The sequence below is a fragment of the Corylus avellana genome, chromosome 11 (genome assembly GCF_965113065.1).
Source record: "Corylus avellana chromosome 11, dhCorAvel1.hap1.2, whole genome shotgun sequence".
Lineage (NCBI taxonomy): Eukaryota > Viridiplantae > Streptophyta > Magnoliopsida > Fagales > Betulaceae > Corylus > Corylus avellana.
In genome coordinates this window covers 18,937,235-18,948,794 of record NC_142500.1, presented here as the reverse complement: position 1 = coordinate 18,948,794, position 11,560 = coordinate 18,937,235, and the positions used below count along the sequence as shown (strand labels likewise).

The 11,560-nt window shown below is 35.0% G+C and overlaps 1 protein-coding gene across 1 annotated transcript; it reads left to right on the top strand.

Annotated features, from left to right (window-relative positions):
- The first annotated feature begins 521 nt into the window (after positions 1 to 521).
- LOC132191324 (receptor-like protein EIX2) lies at positions 522 to 3,197 on the top strand. The gene has a single exon (XM_088511607.1). It carries the CDS (start codon positions 522 to 524, stop codon positions 3,195 to 3,197), a length of 2,676 nt encoding a protein of 891 aa, XP_088367733.1.
- The last annotated feature ends 8,363 nt before the right edge of the window (positions 3,198 to 11,560 follow it).

Sequence of the window (11,560 nt, the reverse complement as noted above, 5' to 3'; positions counted from 1 at the left end):
TGAGACAAAATAAAAAATAGATGTTAGTTTAAGGGCTAAAGTATACTTATTCTTTAAAATAAAAACATAACAGGCTTTGCACACGTGGTTCCAACATTTCATTCAATTTTTCCACAAACTCATTGATTGTAGTGTTGAATAGCCCCCATCCCCAGCAAGTGATGAAAAGGACGTTGTTGGACAGAGCCTAGTTGATTGTCAAGTCTTCGCTAAAGTTTCTCTCCAGCGTTTTCACTCTTGACATGGGAGCTTCTCAGAAATCACTGGAAAGCGAACTGTTATCGACACGTTTTTCATTTCCCGCCGCCTCAATTATTGTGGCACGACTCAATTGTGTGAATGCCCTTTGGTGTGAATCTTGCTTTGCTTTAGCGTCGCCTGAGTTTGTTTCAGAGTTTTCAAACTAGTGTTACAATTATATCAAAGTAGCCAACACCAATATAAATACAAAACCAGCACTAGTAGTAGTGGCATCTCCTAAAACCTTTTTTTATCTCAAAGATCGAGAAGGTGAAATAATAATGAGAGGCCCTAATTATGCTGAATTGGTGCTTCTACTTCTATGTACTGCAACTGCAACTACAATTTGTTTCGCTTTCAATTTGAGTGATTCTGATGTCATGAGATGCATAGAGGAAGAAAGACAAGCACTCCTCAAATTCAAACAGGGCCTTATAGATGATGATGGTGGGCTGTCTTCTTGGGGCAGTGATGAGGAAGATTGTTGCAAATGGGAAGGAATCAAATGCAGCAACCGAACAAGTCATGTTGTCACCCTTGATCTAAGCGCTAAACTTTTATCAGGTGAGATAAGCTCTTCATTACTTGGATTGCAAAATTTGACTTACCTCGACTTAGCTCTTAATAACTTTTCCATCCTCCCAAAGTTCATTGGTTCACTCACTAAATTACAATATCTCGATCTTTCCTTTTGCAATCTCTCTGGAACCATTCCACCGCATCTTGGCAATCTCTCAAGCTTGATTTATCTTGGTCTCAGTTGGAACCATTTTGAGCTGATTGAGGACCACAATCTTGACTGGCTCTTTCGTCTCTCCTCTTTAAGACACTTATATATGAGCTATGTGAGCCTTAGCAAGGTAGTCAATTGGCCAGATAAGGTTAATATGCTCCCTTCTTTGTTAGAAGACTTAAGTCTAAGTAATTGTGACCTCTCCATGCCGGTTCTTCATGTGCTTTCAAATGCTAATTCATCTTCACCACTTTCATTCCTTGATCTCTCTGGAAATCGTCTCAACTCCTCAATATTTCCTTGGCTATTCAAATATACCAATACCCTTGTTCAACTTGACCTCTCTTCCAACAACCTAGAAGGTGAGATACCGGATCTAACAAAATTATCTCTGTTGAGAGAGTTGCGTCTGTCCGGCAATAAGTTAAATGGGAGTTTAAGCAATGTTCTAGGAAAACTTTCCAAGCTTCAACTTCTGGACGTGTCTTTAAATTCTTTCAAAGGTGTTGTCACTGAAGCACATTTTTCGAATCTTTCCACCCTACGCCATTTGTACTTCTCTTCTAATTCTATGTCTTTGAAGTTTAGTCCAAATTGGGTTCCACCATTTCATCTTGATACCATAGGATTGAGCTCTTGCATATTGAGGCCAGCTTTTCCTCAGTGGCTTCAAACACAAAAGAATTTTTCATGGCTCGAAATGTCTGGTGTAGGAATTATAGACACCATCCCCAACTGGTTTTGGGACCTTTCTTCCAATATAAAGCTCTTAAATATCTCCCACAACCAGATCACTGGTACCATACCTCTTCAGTGGTTTTTGGCAAAATTTATTGATTCTTATGTAATAGATTTGAGTTATAACCTCTTCAACGGTCCATTACCACAAATTAGTTCTGAAGCATCTGTGTTGGATCTCTCCAATAATTTGTTCCAAGGAATCCTTACATTTATATGTGAGATAAATAGATCATCATTGAGTTACCTTGATCTTTCAAATAACTTGTTATTTGGAGAGCTCCCCAAGTGTTGGACAAATATGGCGACACTGAAATTCCTTAATTTGGCAAACAACAATCTCTCTGGAAGAATTCCTGAATCTTTTGGAAGAATTTGTTGGGATAAAAGTACTCTCACATTGCATTTCCAGAACAATAGTTTGATTGGAGAATTGCCTGTGTCATTGATGAACTGCTCTTCATTGAGAGTATTAGATTTTGGAGAAAACATACTCTCTGGGAGTATACCAACATGGATAGGCACAAGCCTATTGCATTTGGTGGTTCTTCGCCTACCATCAAACATGTTCGTTGGTAGCATACCATTACAATTATGTCAACTAACATATCTTCAAATCTTGGACCTCTCTCAGAACAGTATTTCAGGGACTATACCTCGCTGCCTCAATAACTTCACTGCTATGGTTCAAAAACAAAGTTTAAAAACAAGAGAATTTGATGATTATTATTATGCTCCTTATGTTTCCCGAGAACAATATTATCATAGTTTTGTTCCCTACATTGAGCATGTATCAGTGAATACAAAAGGAATGCATCTCGAATACTATTTAAAAATTCTTGGACTAGTTAAAGTCATTGATCTTTCTAGTAATAAATTGAGAGGAGGACTTCCAATCGAAATAACAAGCCTATCTGGAATGATTGGGTTAAACCTATCTAAAAATTTGTTGAGTGGCATCATCCCTCAGAGTATTGGCAGCCTTGAGAGATTAGAGTCTCTGGACCTGTCAAACAATCACCTTTTTGGCGGAATTCCCCCGAGCCTAGCTAATTTGAGCTTTTTGAGCTTTTTGAATACGTCAAACAACAACTTGTCAGGTAGAATCCCAACAGGTACTCAACTCCAGGGCTTCAATCCTTCTTCATATGCAAGTAACCGAGATCTTTGTGGCTTGCCTCTTCTAAAAATGTGTTTGAGAGATGAAGCAGCTCAAGGTCCTCCAATTAGTAGCGCACATGGAGAAGGCAATATTCAAGAACGTGCAAGTTCCCATGAACATCTATGGTTTTATACGAGCATTGCAATTGGATTCATTGTTGGATTTTGGGGAGTTTGTGGATCGTTAATACTGAAGAGTTCTTGGAGGCATGCCTATTTCCAGTTTTTGGAAAGAATGGGAGACAGAATTTACGTAACAATAGCTATCAACATGACCACACTACTGAGGAACTTCAAAACTCGGTGCTACCATGAAAACATTTAGCAGAGGTAGGCATGTTATTTTCAGTTGTTCCCTTGTCTTAAAATAATTATGTTTGACCATTCATTGTCTTTTAAGAAAATAGTACAAATTCCGGTCTTTGTAGCTTTTAACTTTTGCTTTGCTCTATTTAATTTTTTTTTAAAAAAAAAAAAAAATTCCTTTAAAAAAAAAAAACCTTCTTCATATAATTTTTTTTTTTTTTAAAAAAAAAAAAGTATACTTTTTGAATACATGCATGGAAAAAATGTTTTACGTTTTTTGTCCGTTTACTTCATCAATGCTGCCCAAGAAAAACATTGTTAATTGCCTCTCGTCTAAACCCAATGCTGTTGTCCATTACTAGTCTGTTTTTCTAAGCTATCAATAACTAGTCTAGAATTTACTTTAGTCATTCCACCAATAATTGTTCAAAACAATCAAACTGGAACCCAACAAAATGCAACCAAAGTTTTAAAGAATTGGTCTCATCTTATATATACCAAAAAAAAAAGAAAAACCTAGTTCCAAGAGATGCTCAATCCTTACCAAATGCCACCTCGAACGCGTACATGTGGTTTGTGAGGATCTGGTTGAGATGTGGTACATTTTAAAAAAAATAAATAAAAAATAAAAAATAAAAAACTTTAGAAATTTCTTATAATTTTTTCAACGGTTCATACTTAATTTTCGAAGATCTCTAATATTTGCCATTTTTTTTATTAGCTGCACATGCTAAGATGCATTACTGATGCTTTTCATACTTCAAAATCCAATGTCAATTAGCATATTTTCATTGAAGGCAACAGGGCAAAACATTTTATGTAATGATTAGGGAAAATGATAGCCACATTTAAGCTATTACTTCAAAAGAATTAGTTAATTTAAAATTTCCTAAAACTACTTATAAAGTTCAGTATTACATAATTAAGAATCAATATAGGACTTAGAGGATCCCTATTGAGTTCTTCATATAAAAGTTAAATTTGAAGAGAAAAAATTTACATTTTAAATTTAGAGAGCTATTTTTAAAATGAACAAAATATCAAACTCACTATATCTTCCTCTATTTTAGTTAAATATTATTATTTTATTACTTTTTAATTATTTTTTTGTTCTTGGTAGATGACAGAGAAAAGGAAAGTGAATATATAAGCTTAAAAAACTAAATAACTTTCACTTATTGGCACTTGGTATTTAGAGAGCCTTATTGATCAAAGTTAAACTTGAAATAGAGTAAAAAGCTTATTAAATGACTATTTTTATAAGTTTTTTAAATTTTTTAAAGAAAAGCCAAATTTAAAGATCTCAATAAGAATGCTTTTAGCATTCGTGTGTTTTTTATAATCCATCCGGTCTATATAAACTACTCATATTTCCAATATGAAACTAAGGAGACGAAAGTCTCTTTTTACTTGGTGTCTGCCACACTTTATAACAAATTTGTTGTAACCGTCCGCCACATGTCACACTTTCATTGGAGACTCTCTTATTGCAACGTGTCCTAGATCCATGACTCCTATATGTGATCGGCCCATGCTGGGATCACAACTAAATTGAAATATATTGACAAAATAAAATTAGCACTAGAATGGAAAGAATTAGACTTAATATTTGAATATTATTTTTAGAATAATATATGATTTTTTTTGTCTACAAATATTTTACTTTGTCTCGTGTATATATAAATGCACACACATGACACATATTACATAATATCAAATCAAATTTTGATGCAAATAACTTGCAATTTTTACTATGTTATTGCAGCTGCTATGAGGGGTCGTCTGAGATGAGTTTGAAGCGGATCGAGAATGGCTGCAAGTGATGAGAAAATTTGAACAAAAGCCCAAACATAGCATTTGTGGCTTTTGGAATATCATATAAATAAAAGGGTTAGGGAACACAAGAATGGAATGTATGACTATATATTATTGTAAATAAAGACAGCTTCAATTGCAGACTGTTACATCATACATGGCCACTTTGGTGTGTGTTCAACTTTATGTACCACTGCTGGCTGCTGCTTTGTTATGGGTAGTTTGGGGATTGAAATTCACAGTAATTAGTTCTGTCTCCGGACAAAACCGAAACAGAAACCTCCCAGGTAGACCATCATATCCATGATGTTTAATTCATATCTAAAAAACTAAACATGTTACTCATATTTTTTTTAAATATTTCTTTTGGTTTTCTTGTGTTGTTATTGAGGCATATGTAATTAATTGACATGACATAGCAAAAATTTAAAAAATAATGCTAAATACTACACTCTCGTTTCACCCTTATCTCACTTGGCTAATGTGGCAATGTCTATTAACCCTTCAATTTTTTTTTTTTTTTAAAAAAAAAAAAAAAAAAACAAGACAAAACAAAACAATAGCTGATCAAAAGCTAATGAATCAATGTAGTGAAATGAGAATGTAGTATATATATGTAGCATTACTCAAAGGCAAGTCCTTTAAAGCTCGTGTTTGGCTTTCCTTAGAGGGAAAACCACTAGCGATTACTTTCCTTTTCTGCATATCCTTGACTAGTAAATCATTAATTAGACAGGCACTCAAATTATCCTAACATAACGTTTATTAAGAACTACATCCAAAATTATCAATTAACAGTTGATAAAAATCATTCTCTCAACCATCTTTCAACAATTAATTTCTCATCTCTGCTAGGGTTTCATTTCTAGCAGAGAGCACCATAGGAGGGGGAGAACCTTTGTTCTCCCCCTCTGGCCCTCCTCCTCTCTCCCTCTTCTGCCTCCCCCATCCCCTCCCATCGCCCTCCTTCTCTTAGAGAGCTAGCCTATTTATCTGATGCCCCTAGCTCTTTGGGCGATTTTTTCCTTTTCCTTCCTCTCCACCTCTTCCCCCTCCTTTGGTCCCCTTTTTTTGCTCTAGGCTTTTGGATCGGCCATTCTGTGCACGATCTACTATCCTTGCTGAACCCACATCCCCTCCACCTGTCCTCTTCGGCTCCGTCCAAGTTCTTTACATTCCAGCAATTTTCCCTTGGCAACCTTCCTCCCCGATGTGGTTTCTATTTTGGGTTTCTTGTTTCTTTGTTTTATTTTCTTATATTTTCTCCTTTTCTTGTTTTTTGCTAGAGTTTGTGTTTATTTCTTTCTATTTTTGCTTTTGTTGTTTCTACTTGTTTAGGTACTCTTTGTGAGTGATGCTCATGGGCTTTCACTCAAACTTCCCCCTCCGTTTGAGTGCGCCGTCGATCTTCTCCGTGCTTGCTCCGCCGCCCACTGTCCTCTGCTAGGCCTTTTTCTCGCGCCCCCCACTACGATGAGCTTCCAACACCCCCTTCCGTTTTCGGTTTCCGACGAGCGCGATCGGCTCTTCTTTCTGGCTGTTGTCAACTTCTTAGTGTGCTTTTTCTGTTGGTTATTTTCCTATAATTTTGTCTAGCTTTCATCTTTTTGTTCTTTCTGTCTTGTTTTGTTTTTGCTTGTAATAATGATCAGTCCTCTCTCTCGATCTGCCCACCTAATGCCCTTCAGGGTAGTTGATTTGGTCCAAACCTTTGGGTTGTGGATATAAACGTTATCCTGGCTTTCGGGTAGTGGAGGATGAGTTTTGGCTTGGGATTCTCTGCCCTCAATGCCGAAGAATAAGAGTTATTTATGCATTAGTTTGAGTCTGTTTGGCATAGATCTGCTGTTTAACTTGAAAATTAGTCATGGGTTAGGAATTTTGTATGAGTCTGGAATGTAATACGTCATCTTTGACGCTTGTAAACTTGTAGCTTCAACTATGGTTGCTTCAGAACTTTTCTCTGTATTGTTTGAGCTTTATACTCGTTTATCAATGAATGAGATTGAACTTTTCAAAAAAAAAAAAAAGATTATCAATTACTCCATGTTGTAGAGACAAAACATGATCATTTCTCTCTAAAAAAACAATTTAATCCGAATCGCTGTGTGATACGATTGAAGCAAGGGTTTTATAAGATTATCTCTTTACAAAATATAATTGAGTTTGATAAAACTTTATAGTTTAATTGACTATCATAACTAAGAATACAACCATATATTGAGAGAATTCTGTGTGCGTTTAATGATGAGCAAAGTGCAACTGTTTTTGCAACAGTTTGGAGGAAACAGAGGACTTCATTTATTCCTCTTCATGACAGTTGAGTTCAACCAACTAAAACCAACAAAAAAGAATATTTAAATAAAGTAGCGATATATTTAGAGAATTTGATGTTTGGTACTTTTGGAAAGTGGCGAGCTAAAAAAAAATGAATTTTCTGACTAAAATTTAGCTAGATTTTAACTAGTTCTTTGCTATGTAATGTATCTTCATCTAAAAAGAAAAAAAGGGAAAAAAAAAAAAATAAAAAAAAGAAAGTTGTATTTGGATTAGACCCAACAGATTGTCGACTCTAGTGGGAGTTGTCTAATCTTTTCAAATAGAAAGTTGGAGATACCACCCATACAATTTGGAAAGACATTTATTCTAACCAATTGCCTATCTAGGTCAAAGTGTCTGCTTTTATGATATAGAAAGTCTGTTTCTACATGTACAGTTCAGATATCAGAAAATGTTCTTGTCTGATGTCTCCAAAATATGCATCTATTCCTGTACTGTGGGTATATATATATATATATATACATGGATTCTAAAGCCACCTCCATCCCCTCTAAGAAGAATTCGACTGATCATCTCCTTTAAGAAAATAATTTGAGATCATAGGATAATTCTTTCAAGTTATTCAGGACTTTGGTCTGTGTTCTGTGCCACACACAAGACATAAGTTGAGGTGTCACGCGTCCTCAATTGCTGAGGTGACAGCCCTACTTTGCATCTTGTGCGCACAAGAGACCGGACACAAGCCTTGCTCTTACTCATGTTCAAGGTTGATTTTTCTTGTTTCCTCCTTGTAAATATGATTATGATAAATTTTCTAACTACTTTTTTCGGTTGTTCTAATGTAATCAACAGTTGATTTACTACACCGAGCAATTTGATTAACAAAACAATCTGAATTGCAATGACGTATATCAGCAACCAAAGAGAAGAAAAAGAACACAGATTATATTAATTAAGGTTGGAAGTTAGGAAAATAATTTAGTTGACCAAAGACACATAGAAGGCAACATCTGATAAGTGGAGCAGTTCTAGGGAGACTTTCCTAAGCAGTTCATCAATGAGACAAGCAGTTCTCCAATGAAATTGTTATTCTGGAAATGCAACGTGAAAAGAGGATTTTGCACACAAATTCCAACAAGAGATTTAGGTATTCTCCCGGAGAGATTATTGTTTGCCAAATTAAGGAATCTCAATGTCGTCATACTTGGCCAACACTTGGGGAGCTCTCCAGATAAGAAGTTATTCGAAAGATCAAGGTATTCCAAGGATCCATTTGTCTTACATATGAATGTAATAGTTCCTTGGAACAAATTATTGGAGAGATTCAACACTAATGCATTAGAATTAATTTGTGGCAGTGGACCATTGAAGCCATTATATATAACTCAAATCTATTGCACAAGGAGCAATAAATCTTGCCAAAAACCATTGAAAAGGTATGGTACCCGAGATTTGGTTGCCGGAGATATTGAGGAGTTGAGATTAGGATAATTGTAAGAGAGATCAAGAAATGAAATTGGTGAAGAACTAGCATTGGAAAGTGCATGAGAATCCGGCATGGGAAGGTGACAAGTACCTAGACGCAAGTATGATAAAGAAGGGAGCATATATATTAACCTTACCCAGCCAATTGACTACCTTGCTAAGGTTCACTTGGCTCATGTCTAAGTGTCTTAAATAGGAGAGATGAAAGAGCCAATCAAGATTGTAGTCCAACCGAGATTAAGAGAAATCAAGCTTGAGAGATTTCCAAGTTGCGGGGGAATGTTTCCACGCGATCATCCAGTTGTTGGAAAGATTGAGATATATTGTAATTTAACGAAGGAACCATGCATGCATTGAACTTTGGGAGGATGATATATTCATTAATGAAACTTAAGTCCAAATAAGTCAAATGTTGCAAACCAAGTAATGAAGAGATTATTTCGATCACCTGATAAACTTTATTACTTAGATCAAGGGTGACAACATGACCTGTTCGATTGCTGCATTCAATTCCTTAATTCCCATTTAATTGCAACAATATTCTTTCTCCTCACTGCTCCAAGAAGATAGCTGGTCGAAATGATCATCCGAGTATATATAAGTGGTTAAGTTGTTGAAACCCAAATATTCCAATGATACTAATTAATTATAAGCAGAAAAAAAAAAAAAAAAAAAAAAAAAAAAAATTTTGTCATATAGTGCAGTGTAATTAATAATATTACCTCCCCAATAATTAAAATTTAACATTGTGAATATCCTTCTATAAATATCAGGGAAAAAAAAAAAAAAAAAAACCCATCACTACTTATTCGATTGCTTAATTGTCTACAGTGTGTTATCCTGTGATGCCGGAAGATTAAAATGTTAAAAACCAAGAGGGTAAGTAGTAGAGAATTATAATAATTGTCTTGATTCAAGTAAACAAATTTCGGCAGAAAATAATTGTTTAAATCCTCTTGAAGTAAAAGTTGTTGTAAAATGAAGTGGAATGTGCATGGAAAATTGGACACATATGCCTAGCAATTCTTTTTTTTTTGGAAAATTGGGGATCGGACCACTAATTACATTACATGCGCGGTCTATCTCATTATATATTTCACATGCTAACTACAAGATTTCATAATGAGGAAATAATAATAAGATAGTGACAGAGATTTATGTGATTTGGTCTATGATCTACAACCACAAGATCAAGCCTTAAGGCTGCATTAAGCTCTTATTTTTCTAAGTATGTAAGGTTGTGAGGGCTGCCGGTGAATGAGCCGTGAGAACATAAGGGCTGAGAACAACACCGGCAATGGCCATGTAAGGGTCGGCTAGAGGAAGTGGGTTGACTCTGCGTGGATCTAACTGACGACATTTTTTTTTTTTTCAACAAAAATAAAACATTATAGATAAAAGGGTTTCGTGATTGTGAAATCAATCGAAAAAAAAAATGATAAGAAACATAAAAGAAAATTGCAATCCAGAATCTAACAATTGGTGTTAGCATATTTGCTCTAATACCATATAAGATTTCATAATGCGGAAATAATAATAAGATAGTGACACAGAGATTTACATGGTTCGGTCTATGACCTACATCCACAAGCTCAAGCCCTAAGGCTGCATTAAGTTCTTATTTTTCTGAGTAATATTTATAATATAACATACTCCTTATTTATAGAAGAATCATGTTGAATACAAATAGACTTCAAATCTAGCTAGGTTAGCTATGTGATAATCTTTAACTAGGTTAGCATTGTCTCCAAATATATATATGGCATTCTATATGATTCTAAAGCCATCTTTATCCCCTCTAACAAAAGAAGAATCTGAGCTCTTATGATAATTCTTTCAAGCTATTCAAGATTCTTATTTGTGTTTTGTGCACACAAATAATTAATATTTGGTGCAGAAAGTCTTGATCACTTCTTGAATTTTTACCTTTTCCCCCTCCTCTCCATCTCCCTCCAATTTTGTATACTTGTTTATATTTGTGGAACTCATAGCAAGAATCCATTCTTTGTCAACTTAACACCTCATGTTTATATATAATACAAATCATATATATGTACCATTTTTTTTTTCTCGTCTTTTCCTCCTTTTTAAATATTTTGGGCACGCAAAAAACAAGGCATGTAGCATGAGGTCCATGTCCTCGTGTTGGTCGAGCATAGTTTATTTGATGCAGTTTAACATTTTGAGATAATTTATGATTTAACACATGCAGTAATTAAAGTAGATATTTCATGAATTTAAACCTTAACGTTACACTTTACTTTTCATCTAATTTAATATTTTATATTAATTTAAATTATTAAATTCATAATTAACTTTTAAAATAATTAATGATATAACAATGGTGTGTGAAAGTCTTCCTTTATTTTTATTATTGTTATTATTATTATTATTATTATTATTTTGTAAGAAACTGCTCTCATTCAACATCAAAAGAGATTACAAACAGAAGGGAAACAGCAAAGAAACAAAAAGAAAAATACAACACTACACAAAGAAACAAAGAAAAACTTGTGATGAAAATAACATGCGAGACTCTTTTGTTATGCTGAGGCCCAAACAACACTACACAAAGCAACAATCCAACACTAACTGCATGCGCACTCTTCATGACGTTCACCTGTATTGCAGTGCCCAATAGGCCCAGAGAGAGGGAGAGAGAGCGCAAAGCGCACTCATGACGTCCACTTCCTTGGGCACTCCAGCGACGGAATTTAAAACATCCGTCTGTCTCTACAGCAGTACTATCTCCATTTTCTGAGCCCAAATTCTTAGTTCCGAATCGATTCTGAGCCTTTCGTG